Consider the following 20409-nt stretch of genomic DNA (forward strand, 5'->3'; position numbering starts at 1 on the left):
AATAAGTGCCTTGACATGTCATGCAAAAGAAGTCTGCGCACCTTTCACCTGCTCATGGTGCTTTGTGTTAGACCCTTCTCACGTGGTTCCTTCCTCCACTGCAGCTTCAAATTCTCCTAACAACCTGGCCACCTCCGGTCCCGCTATCATCCAGCACCGAAGGGCCTCTGGACTTTGCGTTATGCCAACAGTTCCACCATCTTCTTTGAGTATGGCGTTATTTTGCTCACGAGCTTGGTCAAGCACGACTACAAAGAAAACATGCCATGATACACACACTGTGAAGTTCCCTGTAGCGGGGTGGTTACCTGCTCCAGCCCTGGGAGAGGGCTGTTGCTGGAATAAGTAGCTCCCAGGCTGATTGGGGAAGCAGCTGCAGCTGGTGCCACGCCCCAAACAGATCCAGCTGGCCCTATAAAGGCCAGGGAAGCTAGGAGTAGAAAGACTCACTCTCTAGTCTGTTGAGAGGGAGGGACCTGGCTGCTAGGAGCGTACCAAGATACCTGAGCTGGAGCAGGGCTGGGGGAAGGCCTGGGGAGCTCCGGCCTGGAAACCCCCAGGCTGCGGCCTAGTGGAAGGCCGAATAGGTACTGGGGTTGCAGGGAGCAGCCCAAAGCAGTAGGCAGAAGCAGCAGGTCCAAACCCTCCTTGCCAGTGATGAGTGGCAATCCTACTGCAGTCTGCCCCAGTGAACGGGCTAGATGGGGACTGGCAGTAGCCAAGACTGAGGCAAGGTGGGGATAGGAGGGTGGGGGTTCCCCGGGGAGGGGAGACCCACCGAGACTGTGGGGATAGTGCAAGGGGCAGAACCCCAGTGGAAAGGGACACGGGGGCCCAGCGGCCGCAAGACGTTGGCCTGCAGAGGGCGCTCCAAGACTTGAAAAAGAGCTAATTCCCAGGACGCCAGCAGGAGGCGCCGCAGGGGTGAGTCTCACGCCATTACATTCCCCTTTAGGAACTCTAGCTGTGTCTGGATGCACTGTGCAAGGGCTTGCCATGTCTCAGAGGCGAACAGGTGCCCAACGAGCATACTCCGTATGATCTAATGAAAGAACCAGGGTGATAGCTTTCCAACGCACTCAACGCAGAGAGCAAAGTTTGCCTGGTGGATTGATGGCACATAGGTCAATATAAGAAGCTCCAGTTGAAGTGTGGTATGCCAGAAATGGAACACTGTTTTTTAGTTTTCATTGGTCCCACCATTTATCCTGTCCCATGGGGGCCTCATCTTCCCTCAGACCTTGGGTACACAGGTGTGTGCCATTTGGAGAAAGATATACAGACTGCTGGCAGTTACTTGCTCAGCACACCTAGTACGTGTGCCATGAGACTCGTGTTTAATTTGTGCCAGGGATGAGTCCCGGCACCTGTGGGCTTGGCAGTTCATAGCCCCAGTACCTCCGGACTTGCTGCAGCTGTTATGAATGTAAAAAAATTGCTTGAGCCCCAGCACATCATTGCTTGAGCCTGGGCACCTCTTTCATTACAAATGAAGCACTGGGGAGGCCACTTGGACCTGAGCAAGGGCTTCCGTCCATCCACTATCTTCTAGCCAGTCTCCAATCAGCTTCAGACTTGCCATTTCCAGATGAAGACCACCCAGCATGACAGATTTGTCCTCTCCGTACCCAGCAGGCTACATCAGTTTGGTTATAGACTCATAGACTTTAAGGTCAGAAGGGACCATTATGATCTTCTAGTCTGACCTCCTGCACAACGCAGGCCACAGAATCCCTCCCACCCACTCCTGTAATAAACCCCTGACCTATGTCTGAGCTACTGAAGTTCTCAACTTGTGGTTTAAAGACTTCAAGGTGCAGAGAATCCTCCAGCAAGTGACCCGTGCCCCACGCTGCAGAAGAAGGCGAAAACCCCCCAGGGCCTCTGCCAATCTGCCCTGGAGGAAAATTCCTTCCCGACCCCAAATATGGCGATCAGCTAAACCCTGAGCATGTGGGAAACACTCGCCAGCCAGACACCCAGGAAAGAATTCTCTGTAGTAACTCAGATCCCACCCTATCTAGTGTTCCATCACAGGCCATTGGGCATATTTACCACTAATAATGAAAAGGGGTTGATCCATAGTGATCACTGGCACCTGGCGTGGGTTAGGTGGTGTACAGCGTTCCTTATCACATCCAGGGTGGGATGAATCATTGCCACAGACATGGAGTCATCTGGAAAGAAGGGAAGAAGCTCGGGCGGAGTCTGGCTCTGGCTGCGTGCTGGCCAGGTAAGCTGCCCCGAAAATGGCTTGATCTCCATTTAAGGTATCCAGACTTGCTGCTTGCCTTAATTGTTCAAGCCACCTGCATTCTCCTTGCAGGGCTTGGGTAATCAGCGGGCAGTCAGTCTTGATTTCAGCATTTGCGGTGGGATGGGAGCGCTGGTTTTCTTCACGATCAGTGGAGGGACAATTGTGTAAGATTCAGGAAGTGACCATAGTGTCTCCTCCACTGGTGCTGCAGCCTCACAGTCCAAGATGGGAATTCCACAGACAGCTCCCACTTGAGTACTGGGATGCTGAAAAAGTGAGATCCCAGTTCTGTGGAAGGAGTCCGTTGCTGTGGTGGAGCTGGGATTGTGGTCTGCAGCCACAGCAGTGAACAGACTACCGGGAAGCTTTAGAAGACAGATATATTCTCATCCTCGAAGTGTTGGCATGCACTGTTCGCCGTGCTGGCAGAGATGGCCAACACTGCCGTAGGAGATGGACAATCTAAGTTTAAAGACGGTAGCTACTAGCTCATTTTTTTACGTCTGTGCATGTGTCAAACCAGTGTAGATTGGTGAAGATGTTTCTCAAGCTTTGTTGTGGTGCAAACTTTCTGTTCCTTCACGGCAACGGATATTGCTGTCATATTGCAACTGTACTGTGCCAAAATAAGAGTAGCTGGATGAATGGAAACTTGCTCTGAGTGAGTTTTAATGTTTGGACCATCCAATATCATGGACATCAGAGCCAATACTGATTCAGGCACAGATTTTACTTGGCCTCCTGGGTTAAATGATCCAGAGAACTAGGGGCCACCAAATTAAATTAATGGGCAGCAGGTTTAAAATAAATAAAAGGAAGTTCTTCTTCACACAACGCACAGGCAACTTGTGGAACTCCTTGCTTGAGGAGGTTGTGAAGGCTACGACTACAACAGGGTTTAAAAAATAACTGAATAAATTCATGGAGGTTAAGTCCATTAATGGCTATTAGGGTAAGGAATGGTGTCCCTAGCCTCTGTTTGTCAGGGGGTGGTGATGGACGGCAGGAGAGAGATCACTTGATCATTACCTGTTAGGTTCACTCCCTCTGGGGCACCTGGCATTGGCTGCTGTCGGAAGACAGGATACTGGGCTGGATGGACCTTTGGTCTGGCCCAGTACGGCCGTTCTTATGTTCTTAGGTTCTTATAAACTGTGTTTTCATTTGGCACATGTCCGTTCAAATAATTTTTGCTGTTTGGGACAGGTGAAGTGCATCTTCGTCACAGTCTTCCTCACATGCTTTTCGGAGGGCATGCCAGTATCCTGGTTGAAGGCAAGGAGCACATTGTGTCTTTCTTTGCCTGCTTGGAGATCTGGAATGTGTGAAAGGGTGTGTGATTTTAGATCAGTGCTGTGACTGTCACCCCCAGCTGTTCTAGTCTAGCTGTATAGAGCCTGGTGAGGTCTGCTAATTTGAATGAAGATGTGGTTCCAGTCTTTAGTTTTGTCTCTTCAATGTATGCTATCAGTTCAGCAAAGGCAATCCCGTGCGACATCTTCTCTGTGTTGCTTTGCTCAGTTTTCTTCTCCCTGACTTTGTTGTAGAGAGACACCAAACAACTTGCATGACACTTTGCCTTTTGGGCCACTAAGTCCCCTGCACTTAGTTTTGCAAGCAAGCACTGGTCTTGCAGCTGCAGTGCACACTTGACTATCAATGCCCAGGATAGAAGCTTCATGGAGGTCTTCTGATGGCATGTTTGTTTCACAAATAAAGCATGCTTCTTTTCTTGGAGGTCCTTTGTGTTGGTTGCTGAAATGTGTGTATTTCCTCAGCAGTTCCTCAGGGTGGTCCACAGCTTTCTCAGCTCTTTGCAGTTTGGTCCTTTTAAATTGCTGGAGTTTGATAGCCAGATCTAACATGCTCTCGTTTTGATTCTGCTGGATTAGTCAACTCTGCACCTGGGTCCTCCTGACAAAGCACACACTTGCCCCCGTCGGTAGAGGAATGGGATGTCTCTGCTCATGGACCTGTCTCCCGGAGATTGCATCTTTTTGACACATTTGGAGCACCAGTAATAGCCAATAGTAATCGAATATCTTTCGCTACTGCAAACAGTTAGCATTCTCACCAATCACCAAGCAGCTTTCACACAGCCGTAGTAGCATCTGAAAGAAAAAAGAGAAATGTGATTAAGTTCAGCCAAAGGCAGACTGACACTCAAAATGTGTTCTTACGCCAATTGTATGGTCATGTTGGAGGAAAACCAAGACTATATCTCTTACGCATCCAGCTGTAGAACAATGTTATTTGCTGATTGTGACAACGTTGTTAGAATGACAGCCCCAGCCAACATGCCATGAGTTGGCAATGGCTCCATACCTGAAATTCTTTATTAGGTCAGGCCCTAAGACGGTGCCAAATGCCATGCTTATATTATCAAACCCACTATTCCATCATCTTGTGGCACAAATGTGATTGGCTATTCTGTGGCCCGGCCCTCTGGCCAAGTCACCAGAATGTTCAAACCCCTTCCGTGGTAGCACAAGGCCCAACTGAAAGCCCAGGACAGATACCCACCCTGGTAGTTCTTCTGCCTCTCTTGGGGGGTCCCTGAAGTTCTCGCTTCTTGGCCTTTCCAGAGCTTCCCATGTCTTGCTTTCTCCCCAGCAGGATTCCCCCACTACCTCCCTTCCCCAGGGGCTCTGGCAGCTTCCCTTAGGGATCTCCCTGCTCCCTGCAGGCCCTAGCCCAAGCCACCCCAACAGGTGCCTACCCTCCTCCCTATGGGTCTCACATCCAGAACTCTGGCCCCAACACCTGGCCCCTTGTTCTAGGGGTTCACAACAGGAGTTAGCTCTACTCCAGTGGCTCTGTCAGTCCCAAACTGCTGGGCCTTCCCCTGCAGGAGATTCCTGCCTCCTCTCTCCCCACGGAGTTCCCTCAGGCTGCTCATAAGGCCTGCGTGACTAATGGCTCATCACTAGCTCTGCCCCCTCTGGCCGGGAGACAATCTGCCAGGTAATCTCCCTACAGGGAGGGCATGTCTCTGATTGGGTTTTTTCTCCTTCTCTAGCAGATGATGGGGTTTCAGCCCATCCCAGGAGACTGGGAGACTCGCTGCACTTTTGCTTTCATCTCAGTATGCCCTGCTCAATGCCATTCTCCGTTTGTGATATGGAAAGATGTTGTGATCTACTACTAACACCTTTATATCTGCTAATAACATAGCTGGGCCAGAGGAATCCGCTGTTAGTTTTCTGTAACTTCTCTATGCTACGCATATTTAGAGATACTAGGGAAAGAAATCCCCCTTTCACGCAAAGAGAGGGGAACCCCTTCCAGTGTTGGAGCTGTTGCAGGGCCCTGAGAATGGAGCTCAGCGTTTCTCAAATACGGCCACTATGGCTGCATGTGGCCACCAGGGGCTTTTCTTGTGGCCACAGCTGCCTGGGCTGTGATGGGGGGCAGAAGGGGGGTTTCAGTAGTGGTTAGACCCTGCCCCCCTCTGGAGACACAAAAGCTGGAGGAGTAGGCAGCCCGTGAGTTCCTCACCTTCCTGGGGTCGGGGTTCAGCCCTTTGGTGATGGGTGGCAGGCTCCAGCCATGGGGCTTTAGGCTCCATTCCCTGGCCGTGCGGTGGCGGGCTTTGGCCCCAGTCTCACACCCCCATCACCTTAGCCCTCGCTGCCTCCCCCGGTGCCCCATCGCCACTGTACCCAGCTCCCCATCCAGGGCTTAATTTGTAGCCAGGTTTGCCAGGGCTGAGTAAGTCTGCTGTGAAAAGTGACATTCGTATGTTTGTTAATATCCCTTTTCACAGCAGATTTAGTCTCTAGCAAGTCTTTAAAAAAAGCAACAGAAGAGGCAAAAGAAACACCAAGAAAAAAGACAAGACCGTGCAAAGTCCCTGATTGGCGTTTCTATTCTGTTTCGGGCCAGTAAAGAATAGAGACAACTGTACCTTATTTTTATTATTGAGTCTGCAAAATAAATAAATAAAATCCTCCATAAATAAATGACAATGATATGGACACGTGTATGTGCAGATTTACTTGTTTTTTTTTCCTAAAGTTAATGACCTACTTTAGGAAAAATTGTCAGCAAGAGATGGTGGCCACACCCCGCGGCCACCAGCACGGTTGTTGTGAGAGCCCCTGCGTCTAGTCCCCGGTTTTTGAGCATCGGGGTCACCTCCCGAGATCGTCACCCCCCGAGATCTTTCTGCTCGGGAATGTTTCCGGATCCCCAGGCTCTGTTGGCCGTCCGGGGAGGGGAACCAGCCCGGAGCAGGGCGCCCCGGGCCCAGCGCCTGCCTGCACTGGCTGTCCGGGGCAGAGGCTTTGGGGGGGTCTGTGTCTCCCCCTGGGCGGACGCTCGGGGTTCAGCACCTCGGCGCTTCCCGTGCCAGGGCCCCCTGCTCTCTGGGGGTCTCCAGGAGACACAACCGGCCTCCCGTTGCCAGGCTACGGGCGCACCCCTCCCCCAGCAACACCCAGCCTCGCCCGCCCCCTCGGGGCAGCCGCCGTCTCCCCTCCAAGCGCCGGCCCCGCCGGAGCCTGCTTAGCTCGCGCGCTCTGCCGCCCTGCTCTGAAGCGCCGCCTGCAGCTCCCGCCCTTCGCCGCCAGAGGCCGCTGCGGGGCAGCGCGGAGCCCGCCAGGGGGCGGGGCCAGGCGGCCGCAGTCTATTGGCTGCCAGCGGGAAGGGGCGGGGCCCCTCCTGGTTCCTGCCCCGCCCCGTTTGGCGGCGCGGCGGTTGGCGCCTCCGCTGTCAGTGTCCGAGCGTGCGGCGGCGGCGGCGGCAGCGCTTCAGCCCGCTCCGGAGCTGGGCGGCGAGAGCGGGGTAACCGGCCACCGGGGACGGGGGGTCCGCCCGAGGGGAGACACCTCTGCCGGGGGAGGGGCCTCGGGAGATACTACCGGGCGCGGGGGAGCGACGGTGCTGAGAGGGCTGCCCGGGAGAGACCATTGCAGAGGGGGGGAAGGCTGGCCCGGCCTGGGAGAAACCATTACTAGGGGTCAAGGGGTGGACTGGGTGAAACCATTCTTGTTGGGGGGGAGGCGGGGAAGGGCTAGCCCTGGGGGAAACCATTGCTCAAGAAAGAGGGGTCATGGGTTAGCCTGAGTGAGACTATTGCGGAGGGGGGGCGGGTTAAGGGTTAGTGTGGGTGAGACCATTGCTGAGGGGGGGAAAGGGGAGGTTAAAGGTTAGTGTGGGTGAGACCATTGTTGAGGGGGGAAAAGAGGGAGAGGTTAAGGGTTAGTCTGGGGGGAAACCATTCCTCAGGGAAGGGGGAGAGGTTAAAGGTTAGCCTGGGTGAGACCATTGCTGAGGGGATAGGGGGAGGTTAGTTAGTGTGGGTGAGACTATTGGTGAGGGGGAAAAGGGGTTAAGAGTTGGCCTGGGTGAGACCACTAGTATGTGGGGGAAGGGCAAGCCTGGGAGGAATTGTTAGGGCTGCGGGGGGTGGGATAGGGGTTCTGAGCAGAAAGGACTAGAACCAGCATTAACGATCTGGACCTGTCCCAGGACACCCCAGGCCTGCCGCACGAGAGCTGCTCCAGGAGCAAGGAGGACTAATCCTGGGAGAAGCCAGGCCTACTGGATGAGCAGACTGTCCCGGGAGAAGCCTGCAGTTGATAGGCGCTAGGTCTGAGGAGTGAGAGCCATCCTGATTGCTGCTGGGATTTGTTATGTTCTGCTCGGACATACTCTCTTGGGAAAATCCATGATTGAACGGATGCTGTTGATTTAAACTGGGATAAAAGAAAAAAAATCCTTACGTAGCCTATCGTATCCAACAGGCCTGGGATAGATCATCCCTCAACTCTAGAAAGAGAGCTGTGGTGGAAATAAATTGGGCCAAACGAAGAGAGATTCTGGCAATTTTTTGAGTCAAAGAAGAGTTGCTGATAAAGTGATCTGGAAATCCCAGCGATAAACTGAGATTTGCTGAAGTGCATAAAAAGAAATCTTGATCAAAACTGAGTGAAAACCAAAATTTGGATTAAATGAGACTTTTTGGATTAAACTGAGAAATGTGCCCTGGGTAAAGATACTAACCCTAGGAGAGAGCAGACAAGAAAAAACTATTTCAGGTGGTAAAACTACTGCAGTTTTGTGCTGCTGAGGTGGGAATAGAGGAATGGATAATGGGTGTTCTACCACATTTTTTTTTTTAAGGCAGTGCTAGCAAGAAGCAAAGAAAGGGCTAGGTTACCTGATACCTGGCAGAGTCCAGGTCTGTTAGTCTCCAGCTGAATAAGGTGTCCCTGTTTGGCATGTTTTTTATATTTTGTACTGTAATAGAGGATTGTGGCCTGTGGGGCTTTATTTAATTCTGGGTTTTTAAAAATTCTTCTCTGCATCTCTAAAAGAATGTGCATTAGTGTCTTTGTAAATATCTTGCTCTTTAAAGGTATCTGATTAAAATGCATGTTATTTGAAATTTAAATTAAAGCGTTAAGTTGTCACATGCATAGACACTTAGTTGACCAAAAAAAAAATCATTTTAAACAAGTTTGGTTTATTTTAGTCTTGCTAAACGGTTTGGAATCTGCAAGTGGGTTGAAGCTGTGCTTGACTGCGAATAGTTAAAACTTGGATGCTGCAGCATTTTGAGCCCTAGAGACGCTGCTGGTAAATCATTCATGAAATTTTTTTTACTTTTTAATACCAAAAATGTTAGATATTTTTATCTTAACTAGTCTTTAAAAATACAAGACTTGAGAGAACTTTCTTCAGGGCTAGGGAGACTAATTTAAAAATTGTTTTATTTGGAGATAAATTTAATTGTGAGGCTGGTTTTTGGGAGAAACCATAGACTTAGGGCAAAATTTCAGCTTATGCTGGAGGGGGGGAAAAGAACCTCAAAGTATCTCCATCCTTTACTTCTATAGCCTTTGGATTTAATCGGGTACCGCTCCTGGGATATCAGACACTTTACTTCCTACACCATTTTGGGATATAAAGGTGCAGAGTGAACTAAGAAACTTGAACATATCCATTGGGGACTGATGCTGAGGAGGAGCTGACATACAAAGGGATAAAGGCCGTAATATTACACAGAAATGGATGTGTGGTCAAGAGTAGCAGTGTGGATCCTGTGTGGTTTTCTTCTGCACCAAGGACAGGGGGAGAGGCCCCCAGGTACCCTTTTGGATGAAACTGCAATTGCAGGTAAGGAAAAGGCTTCAGAAATGGACTATTTTTATTTCCCCTCCTTCCCAGCGACGAGGAAAACATTAGAGCAAACTTACTGCTCTGTGAAACTTGTTGGTAGTCACAGGTAGGGCCTATATGCTGTTAGCTTTGATTAGTTCTTTGACAGAAGATAATACATTGCACGGGATTGGTTTGTCACATGGCGAAACTTAGAATGTTAAATTAAAGTTTTCAGCTTCTTCAGTAAGGGATGTCCTCAAGAATATAGAACGCTAGGATAGTGCAGACCCTGTTGGTGGAAAAACGTTCATCAGTTTTGAGAATCCTGCTCGTGAGTTAGATTCAACTGATGTGTCGGAGTCAGGGTGGCACCTGGCACTTTCTCTGCAGCCCATTGCTTTCAGAGAGGTTTAAGATGACTAAACAACAATTTGTTTATTTCAAAACGGATGCCAACTATTCTCCAACTGCGGATTATTTCACTGTTTATTGTGGATACTGACTTCATCTGTTTTGGAAATTTCAGATTTAATGTAGTTTTTGGTTGTTTTTTGTTTTAACGCCACCTCGCCAATGAATGCAAAGAGCACTGTCCCAAAATATAAGGGGGGAAGATAAAAAGTAGAAATTGCATACTTCGCATATTAAAATCACAAGTCTAAAAATATTTTTTTCAATATTGCCCTATTGACATTCTCGGGGAAATAAGCATTTGATCATGTCTTGGCAGGGAGCAAGAGAATGAAAGTATGACAGCTGAATTTTTGCTGTCTAGACCCGTTTCCCCCTAGCCGCCCCCAAATCTGTCTGTCTCAGTCTGGTTCCCAGTAGACAAATGTTGCACTTGCATAAGCACTTGACTCCTTTGCTGACAGCTTGATAGTCTTAGTAGAGGAATAGGTCATTTTTTGGACTGATACACCTCCACTCTGAGTAATTGTCCCTGTATGTCAGGATTGAGGTATAGTAGAGAAATTTGTGCTGTTGCTGCTTTTACTGTCACTATCTGTAGATAAACAGTGGCCTTCAGTATTCAGGGCTGTCAGTCCTGCACCTTTCACCAGCACTGAATTCAAATGTGCACACAAGAAAATAGAAGGGTATCCTATGAGCACCGGGAGACAAAAATATAGTTGATTTACATAGCAGAAAAAGTTGTTGCAAAAATGCTCTCAGGTTGGGTGCAGGCCAGCTTTTAACAGCCCAAACATAACTTCCCTCTTGAAAGCATCCTATCCAGCAGTGTCATCAGCATCTGGGTGGATCCTATAGCTGGAGGTACCCAAAAGCATTACTTGCATTCAGAAATGGTTTGAACCTGATCAGAAAATTCATGAATGCAGGTTTCCAAATAAGAAATACTTCATCAGTTAAGGCGTGAAGATAAGGGTCCCTGGAATAAACGGAGGAATGGCTGATTTATGAGTGTTGAGTAGTGTGTGGGTGTTTGTTAATTTTAATACTGTTATGGTAAATTTCACTTGTGTTAGTAACCAATAATTTTACTTGGTTTTAAAACTGGCTGTTACTAACAGTGTCAAACTCTTGAGTCCTGAGGTGAGAGAGCGAACATGAACCTGGTACTTCGGAAAGGAAACAGGATCTCTGCAGTTCTTTTGAAACAGGGTTTGTGCCTCCAGTGAGGTGCCTTCAAGTGGGGTAATTTTTGAAGGCCTTGCAGAAATGTGGCAGCCCTGGTGATTCAACTTCTAAGTTGCTTTTACCTCTAAATGAGAAGCAATCAAGTGCAGTGCGGGAGAGGAGAACCCTGTGAGGTACTCAGTCTCTGGTGTAGATTACCTGCAAGCAGGCTTTCCCTTCTAAGGGGTTCCTGTTCACTGTGTGTACTCCTGTCTGTTCACGTCTAGTCTATATACAATTTCCATTTGTTTTTTTGATAAAAATAACTTCAGATTAACACATGTGGGACCTAGAAAGAGTACCATAGTGATTACAGTTCAGAAATCAGCATAGAGAAAAACGAGATCTGACTGGGCTGCATAGACACATGTTGATGCATAACAGAGGTATTCACTCCTGAGGCCAGTAACTCATGGCATTTAACTACTCTGTGTGCGTTCCTTTGTTGGATAATCGTTGAAGGTTTTATTGTGCATGCCACACTCGGTTCAAAAGGCCCATAGCAAAAAGGCTCTTTAAGATAGTTTTTAACATTTGCTTTTTAGTTGTCGTAGTTACTACAGTAGCTGTATTTAAGTGCAGAAGGCTCTCATACATCGCATATCACTTTCTGCCTCATGCAGTCCTCTAGGAACAGTCAATATGAATCCTGTTAGTTGGATGCATGACTATACATTACCGTTATCATTAAATAGATGCAAACAATTTAGGACTACTAGACAATTGTGCCTCACTTCAAAACCTTTTTTTGATGTGGCCTGTTTTTAATATTTAAAAAAATTGATTGCAGTGGTCACTTGTCATCTCTTTAGAAGGTAATGAGATTCTCAGAAGCAGCAGGAAAGCAGTTTCCCCAGAAAGCAGAGGTGTGGGTGTTGGAACAGTGGTTGCTGATTAGGCTCTTCCTGCTTTCAGAGGTCTAGATTAATGTTCATGCCCAGGTAAATTACATGCTTTATACTGGATAGGGATTTCTAGGCTGTTTAGCCCTGAATTTAGAACTGGTAATTGTGTGTGTGAAGTGTAACTCGGTCTCTGGGAAAACCATGCTTCAGACTCTGTTCAGCTTGTAAACAATTGTCTTCATGGGCATCTGCTCTCTTTGAAAAATGAGATAATGATTAGCCTTTTCACATCTAGGTGTCTGGTTCAAGTCTAGCTAAGGTTGGTAGTGCTTGAGAGGCTAGTTGTCTGGTCACTTACGAGAAACGAGTTGGCGGTGCTGTATAGTGGATAGATTTTTTGAAGGCACGAAGGGACCAATATGGTCATCTCCAGTCTGACTTCCTGCATAACGAAGGCCAAACACCCTCACCTAGTAATCTCTGCATCAAGCCCATAACTTCTGTTTGAGCCAGAACAGAAGCTTTAGTAAGACATCCAGTCATGATGTCAAGCCTTCAAACGTCCCTACGTCAGTTGTTCTAATGATTAATTACCCTCATGGTCAAAATTCTCACCTTATTTCTAGTCTGAATTTGTCTGGCTTCAGCTTCCAGCCACTGGATTTTGTTAGGCCTTTATCTGCTAGATTTTAAAGTGCTCTACTATCAGAAAACTCTTCCCCATGTAGGTACTTGTAGAACATAATCAAGTCACCTCTAATTCTTCTCTTGGATAAACTGAATAGATTGAGCTTTGTAAGTCTCTCACTGTAAGGCATATTTTCTAGACTTCATATTGTTCTTGTAGCTCTTTTCAACATTCTTTATGAAGTGTGGACACCAGAACTGGACACGGTATTCCCGTAATGGTCTCGCTAATACAGTACAAAGAGGTCATACCATCTCCCTACTCCTACTTGATATTCCCCTGCTTATACATTCAAATATTGCATTTAACCCTCTTAGCTATAGCATTGCACTGGGAGCTCATGTTTAACTGGTTATGTACCTTTACTCCGAAGTCCTCTTCAGTGTTCCTGCATTCCAGGATACAGTCCCCTGTCTCGTAAGGGTGACCCGCATTCTTTGTTCCGAGACATGTGACCTTGCATTTGGTTGTATTGAAATATCTTTTGTTCAGATTAGAGCCCTGTGACCTGACCTGAACCCGAGTGGGACCCTGACTACAAGTGTCGGGTCTGGATTGGGTGGGAAAAGAACCAGACCCTCTCAACATCAGGTCAGATCAAGTCGACTCTCCTTCTCCTGCCCATGGGGTCTGCATGGCAGTGGCTGACAGCTGTATGCCCTGCTCCTGATGTCCATTGCCCCCCGCTGCATAGGTGCATGGTGTGGAGCGAGTATGCCACTGCGCATATGCAGTGTAGCAGGGGGCAGCGAATGGCAGGAGCAGTGTGTGTGCAACTGCCGGTGTATGCTACCCTGCTGACCCCATGGGCAGGAGGCAGCAACGGTATCAACTCAGATTCAGGGAGAAGGGTGAAGGTTTGGAGTTGGTTTGAAAAATGATGTGACCTGGTTGGGTTGGGGTGGACTTAGGTCTGGGTCAGGCCTAAAGGTTCAGTCTGATCAGACCTGTAGTTCAAATGAGTCTATTTTACCAAGCCAGACGAGTGATTGTTTACCCATCCACCAATTTTTGTATTGTCTGCAAATGACCAGCAATGAAAAGTGGGCAGCCTCTTCACTTTGACTTAAATTCATCTTCTGTTTCTGTCTTCATGTTAATAACAGGTGCCTGTGCGCCTGCTTTCCTGTACCTTATTCTGACTTGTGTCCATACTATGAGTAAGGAAAAGGCTATGCCTTCCTGTTTCTGCTGGGAGAAATGCCGGACCTTGGTGGGATGCCTTGTATGAAGGGAATCCGTTTGTTCCTCCTTATGGCATGGCCCAAATAAAGTAAAGATCCTTGCTCCTGTTAACATTATTGGAGAACAGCTGTGGTACACAGCATTCAGAAAGTACAGCATCTAGTAGTTCTTGCACTAACTGAGTAGCTAAACTGCAATTGCTGACTTACACTTTGCTTCCCCCATTTCTCTACATTTCCTTGAAAACTTGCTGGCTGTGGCCTGGAAATCACTTGACCAGTGTTGTAAAGCTTTCTCTCGCTGGCGGGGATGTGTTGAAAGGAAAGATCCCAGTGCCTGATTGCATTGCAGTAGGATAAATGTTTTTGAGGTGGGCTGGGGGGTTTTGCTCCTTGGCTGCTTCCACACTATAGCAGTTACTTGATGTATTGTCCTCTGCATGAGTCACACTCCACTGCATTTGAGAGTAAATGGAAGAAAATACATTGAAAAAGTCCTCCCTTATTTCCCCAACTCCAGGAGTGTCATGGGAATGTGCTTGAATAGGAGCTCCCCTGAAGAATTAACTACACTTTCTTGGGGTCCTACTCCAAAGTCTAAGCAGTCTTTTTGTGTGGCTCCACTTAACTGTTGTTTTCAAGCTGTTGGAACAATTTGCTGCTCTATCTATTGATTAGGCAAATAGTGAGCTGAGACTTCTATTTTTCTGCTTAACTTTGTTTTGTTATCTCATTCTCTCATCCCGTTTGTCTGTTTTGTCCACCTGTTGTGTCCTGTCTGACACCTGGACTATAAGCTCTTGGGGGAAGGGACAGTCGTCTTTATTGCTTGTCTGTAGACGACTTAGCACAATGAGGCCTTGATTCTTGACTGGAGCTCCCAAGTGCTACCAAAATACACACAGTAAAAATGAATAGGATGCCAGAGGAGCAGCTTGAAAGCATGTTGTCAGGACCACTCCATGTTTCTAAAGCACCGGTCTAGAACTGTTTATCCTAGATATCTCTAAGGCCCCTTTTCCCTTGGAACCTAAGTGCCATGTAAAATTCAGAAGTATCTAGTCTGTAACAAAATAACTGTTATTTCCTTCAGTTCCCTGTGAACAAGAGTATGTGAGTACAAGTTTTGACTCAGTCTTTTGGGATCGGAAAGAAAAGTTTTTGATCCTTGCCACTTGCATGTTATATGAAAATCATCATAGTTAGTACCCTGTGTATTTTGTGATTCTGTGGTGCTGAGTTTTCTGGTGAATCCATCTGTAGCTGATGAAGTGTGCTCCGTAATCTTTGATTTAAAAAGAATAAATTTGTTTCTAGTTCTCTCATGGTTGCAAAGAGAGCCTTGAAAACATTAATTGAGTGTAAACCACTGCAAACTGTGTGTATGGACAGTCTGAAGCAATACTTCAGAAAGTTGTGAACACCTGAATGGTGTATTGATTATAAAACCTAAAGATGCTAAGTTAAATATCAACATTGCTAACTGATCATTTTAGCAGAATCAGAAAAGTGTAGGACTGGAAGGCACCTTGAGAGGTCATAGTCCAGTCACTTGCACTCAAGACAGGACTAGGTAAGAACTAGACCTCTTGACGGGTGTTTATCTAACTTATTCTTAAAACCCCCCAGTGATGGAGATTCCACAACCTCCCTAGGCAATTTGTTCCAGCGCTTAACCACGCTGACAGGAAGTTTTTCCTAATGTCCAACCTAAACCTCCTTTGCTGCAATTTAAGCCCTTCGCTTCTGTTGTATCCTCAGAAGTTAAGGAGAACAATTTTTCACTCTCCTCCTTGTAAAAACAGTTCTTTAAGTACATAAAAAGTTATCTTGCGTGTGTCATCCCCCAAGTCTTCTCTTCTCCAGACTAAACAAATGCAATTTTTTCAGAAACATCCACCTAATACGTTGTTCCACAATTCTGAACTGTCCCCCCTCCTCCTCTGATGCCAGAAGCCCCTCTTTTCCCTGCCCAGCTGCCACAACCTCCAGCTTCTCCCCAGTAGCTTGTAAGGGTATGTCTACACTGGCAGAGTTAATTCGCTGGCAGTTACATCGCCGCTCAGAGAGCGCTGAAGGGAAACCGCTGTTGTGTGTTCACACTGTCAGCTGCCTGCGCAATGGAGTGTTCACACTTGCGGCACTTGCGTCGGTATTCGGGCACTCTGGGCAGCTATCCCACAGAGCACCTCTTCCTCTTCATCTGCTAAGAGTTGTGGGAAGGCGGAGGAGATCGCGGGCTATCTTGGATCCTGTCCCAATTACCCATGATGCATTGCTTCGTATCCCAGCAATCCCTATGCTTCCGTCCGCATTTGGCGCCATTTTTCAACGGTTTGTGTACTGCGCACTCTGCCTCTTCAGTCTGCAGGAATGGATCCTGCACTGTTGACCAATATGCTGCTCGGTCTCACTAACGTGTCCTGAGTGGCAGTGGAGTTATTCCTTAAACTACAAAGGCAAGAGGAGTTCGACATTGATCTTGTCACGTGTAGTAACTAGGACATGAGATTCTTGGGGACAGCCAGTACTGTAGTGGGGCCTTATAATCTCATTCCTGTCCCCACATTTTCCACAGGCTGTGTTCATTATGGAAGATATCTTGCTGCTGAGGTTGAGCAGGGAATCAAGGGAGGATCTTCTTCAAGACTACAGCTTCCACCCTGGCCGTTATGCAGCTCGCCTGTGTGCAGCAATGTTTTCCCCCCCCCCCCACGCCCCCAGTGATGGCAGAATGGCGTGGGAAAGTTACCCTTAATGGTGCAAGAAACCAAGTAGCTTTGCCAAAAAACCTGCGGCAGCGGTTTGCCCAGTATCCCCATGAGAGTTTCGTAGAGATCTCTGAGGCAGATTCCCGTGAAGTGAGGGAGTCAATCAACACCCCGTTCTGCTGTTCAGACTAGATATATGGTGGTACGCGCATCCTACAGACACAAGCCTGCTTTCTGCAACCCTCCTGCCCCCAACAACTTGCTTCAGCGATTCCCAAAATCAAAGCCACTTGCCAGGGGCCTCCTCTCCTGTTTGTGCTTTGCCAAGCTCCGACAGTTGCGACTGGCTAACCTCCTCTGTAGTAGAGAAGAAGTCCTGGCTGCATGCATCTCTGACCTCTGGGTCATTCTCTGCCTCTGGGTCCCCCTCCCCCTCCATATACTTGTCCAAGATTTCCTCTTCCTGGCTTGGTCCACTGTGAACTGGCATGCGAGCCACCAAAGTATCCACAATAGCCTTCGCAGTGGAGGTAGGGTCGCCACCGAGTATCACATCCAGCTCTTTGTAGAACCGGCAGCCCCTTGGGCACAGCACCGTAGCGGTTGTTTGCCTCCTGTGCCTTGTGGTAGGCATTCCACAGCTCCTTCACTTTGACCCTGCACTGCAGTCTGTCCCGGTCATGGCCCCTTTCTGTCATGCATTGTGAAATCTGTCCGTAGGTGGTATAATTCCTACGGCTGGAGTGCAGCTGGGACTGGACGGCCTCCTCTCCCCAAATGCTGATGAGGTCCAGCAGCTCGGCATTGCTCCAAATGGGGATCGCCTGGTGCATGGAGCAGGCATGGTCACCTGGAAAGATGCGCTGAGACCACTGCACGCATCACCAAGCAAACAGGAAGGGGACTTTCAAAATTGCAAAGGAATCTAAGGGGTGGGGCTCATGGTTGTTCACCTGAGGGCAGGGCAGTAAAGGTCAAATTGATGACCAGAGAGGCGAGAACAGGCATCGGGGGACACCTCCCGGAGGCCAATCACAGCGCTGTAATTGACCAGCGTGTCTACACTGGCACTGCGGCGCTGTAGCCCCAGCGCAGAAAGCTGTACGCCTCTCGTCGGGGTGGTTTTTTAACTGCGCAGTTTCTGCGCACTAAGTGGCTTGGCAGTGTGTACAGCTATGCATTGTCAATGGAAAAATCTTTGGCATATTGAAAATGTGGGAATAAAATACATTGAGTTAATATAAAACCAGACTAGCTGAGGTACTACTGAACTGGTTCATTTTTATATTCAATTACCCCCCCCTCCACATTTAAATTTAAATGAAGCTGCTGCAAAACTTCATCTGTCACACGAGGGTGCCACAGAATCCAGGAATCTTGCTGCAGAATGTAGATTCAGTTTACTGTAGAGTACACAGGCCCTTGAGATAAAGCGGAAAGCAAAGATAAGTTAATAATGTAAAGAAGCAAAAGAATATGCGAAATGGCACAGGTTGTAGTGCAAGATAAGAACTGAGTGGGACATGTGAGTTGAAGATATCAACAGTGAAAGACAAGCACAGGCAAAGTAATTGACGATGAACAAGCAATGAAAATGGAACGAGTATTTTGAAGAGCTGTACAGTGTGCAGAACACAGTAGGTGGAATGGTCTTGGAGAAGCTCTCCAAGACAAACAACGGAAAGCAGATATGGGAATTCTTAGAAGTAGTAAAGATAGAAAGTTTTGAAATAGGAAAATGTGCCAGGAGGTGACAACATGACTGCACAGCTGTTGCAAACAGGCAAAGTACTCACAGTAAAGTTGATGCACAAGCTGTTTAACAAGATTTACAAGGAAGAGTAAGTGCTGAGCGAATGGGGGAAAGCAATAATAGTACCGATTTATTAAAAAGGGGATAAGAGTAAATGCAGTAAATAGTGAGGAATTAGCTTATTTGAGTGTTCTAGGAAATGTATTCACCAAGATGTTGCGGAGGAGAATGAAGAAGTACGTGGAAACGGCATTGCAGAGGAACAGGCTGGATTTAAACCAGGATGAAGTAAAATAGATCAGTTATTTGTGATAAGACAGGCAAGTACATCATTGGCGATCCCTTGAGGTCCCTCATAGGTTTTATTTTTCATGGGTTCTTTGGTGACTGAGGAGTCCGATCTTTGAGCCACAGGGTCGTTGGCAGATGTTGCAGGTGGTGTTGGAAGACAGGGTTGGGCTACAATTGCTGAGTGACAATTGTCCGTCCTTTCTTTTCTGGCGTTTTTCTGTGACCAGGGCAAGGCGAATTTTCTCAAAAGTGGACGTTCCCTCTCTGACAAGTCTTCACCAGTTATCCCTATCCTGGGCTGCTGTCTCCCAGTGTGTGGTGTCGATGCCACATCTCTTGATATTTATCTTGAGGATGTTTTTAAAAAGCGTTTCTTTTGGCCTCCCCAGTTCCTTTCTCCTTTGGTGAGATGGGCGTACAGCAGTTGTTTTGGTAAGCGTACATCAGGCATGCGCACACGGTGCCTGCTCCACCTCAGCTAGTGCTGGATAATCAGGGCTTCAACACTGAAGATGTTGGCCTCTGTGAGGACACTGACATTAGTGCGATGATCCTCCCACTTTATGTTGAGGATCGTCCGAAGAAAGTGCTGGTGCTGACATTACAGGTTTTTCAGGTGTTTTCTGTAGGTCACCCAAGTCTCTCAGCCATAGAGGAGAGTTGGGATTACCACCGCTTTATAAACCAAAAGTCTAGTATGTGTTCTGATGATGTGATTGCTAAACACCTGGCGAGACAGTCTGCCAAGGGCAAGACTGGCGCAGTGGATTCTATGCTGAATCTCGACATCTGTGTCTGTCATCTGTGAGAGATGGCTGCCAAGACAGGCAAAGTATTCTAAATTGACAAAGAAGAACTGGAAAATGTAGATCTTCCTTGCTGGGTCTGATGATTGACCGGGCGCTGGCTGGTGGAGAACTTTTGTTTTGCTGTTGTTCAGAGTTAACCCTAGGCTTTTGTAAGCTTCAGAGAAGCAATTAAAGGCTGTCTGTAGCTCCTCCTTTAAGTGTGCAACTACAGCACAATCGTCTGCGTACTGGAGTTAAGCTATTGTTGCCGATATTACTTTAGTTCTGGCATGGAGACGAGAGAGGTTGAAGAGGTGGCTGTCAGTCCGATATTGGATGCCAGTGCCCTGTGGTAGACGGTCTTGGATTAATGTTTTCATAGCTGCTAAGAAAATGGAGAAAAGGGTGGGTGCCAGTACACAGCCTTGTTTTACGCCAGTTTGGATGACAAAGGGCTTAGAGGTAGAACCATTGCAGAGGATGGAGGCAGTCATCTGGTCATGGAGGAGTCTTACAATGGTGATAAATTTGCTTGGGCAGCCAAACTTTGACATGATTTTCCACAGAGCCTCACAATTGACAGAATCGAAGGCTTTGGTCAGATTGATAAAGGCCATATACAGCTCCAGGTGATGTTCTCGAAATTTTTCCTGGATCTGCCTGGCTGTGAAAATCATGTTGGTGGTGCCTTGTGATGGTCTGAAGCCACGCTGGTACTCTGGAAGTACTTTCTCTGCAAGAGGGAGCAGGCGATTCGGTAAGATTCTAGCAAGGATCTCCCCAGCGATGGAGAGAAGGGCAATACCTCGATAATTGCCCCAGTCGGCCCTGTCTCCTTTTTTGAAAATGATGACAATGTTAGCATTACATGAGACAGCAGAGATTTCTTCAGTGCACCAGATTTTGAGGAGCAGCAAGTGAAGCTTGTTAGTCAGTGTTTCTCCCTCCGCTTTCAGTACTTCAGCTGGTATGCCATCAGGACCTGGTGCTTTATTGTTCTTCGTTTGTTTAATTGCTTTGTAGACCTCCTCAGGTGTTGGTGGTTTGGCAAGAGTTTCCCAGATTGGGTGCAGTGGTGTCGTCAGTCACAGTCGATTCTCGATTTAGAAGCTTTTGGTAGTGTTCCTTCCAGCACTCTTTGATG

At 47.7% G+C, this 20409-nt stretch overlaps 1 protein-coding gene across 4 annotated transcripts in view; it reads left to right on the top strand.

Moving 5' to 3' along the window:
- Window positions 1-6953: 6953 nt before the first annotated feature.
- Window positions 6954-20409, top strand: part of STIM1 (stromal interaction molecule 1) — a 168933-nt gene continuing 155477 nt past the window's right edge. For 3 of the 4 annotated variants that reach the window (XM_054015972.1, XM_054015971.1, XM_054015973.1), the window contains exons 1-2: window positions 6954-7042; window positions 7730-9379. In XM_054015972.1, coding sequence (XP_053871947.1) covers window positions 9271-9379 — 109 coding nt within the window. In that variant the 5' untranslated portion in view covers window positions 6954-7042; window positions 7730-9270. The remainder of the gene's footprint in view (window positions 7043-7729; window positions 9380-20409) is intronic. The other variant, XM_054015970.1, reaches the window with a different exon arrangement.

The sequence above is a fragment of the Malaclemys terrapin genome, chromosome 1 (genome assembly GCF_027887155.1).
Source record: "Malaclemys terrapin pileata isolate rMalTer1 chromosome 1, rMalTer1.hap1, whole genome shotgun sequence".
NCBI lineage: Eukaryota > Metazoa > Chordata > Testudines > Emydidae > Malaclemys > Malaclemys terrapin.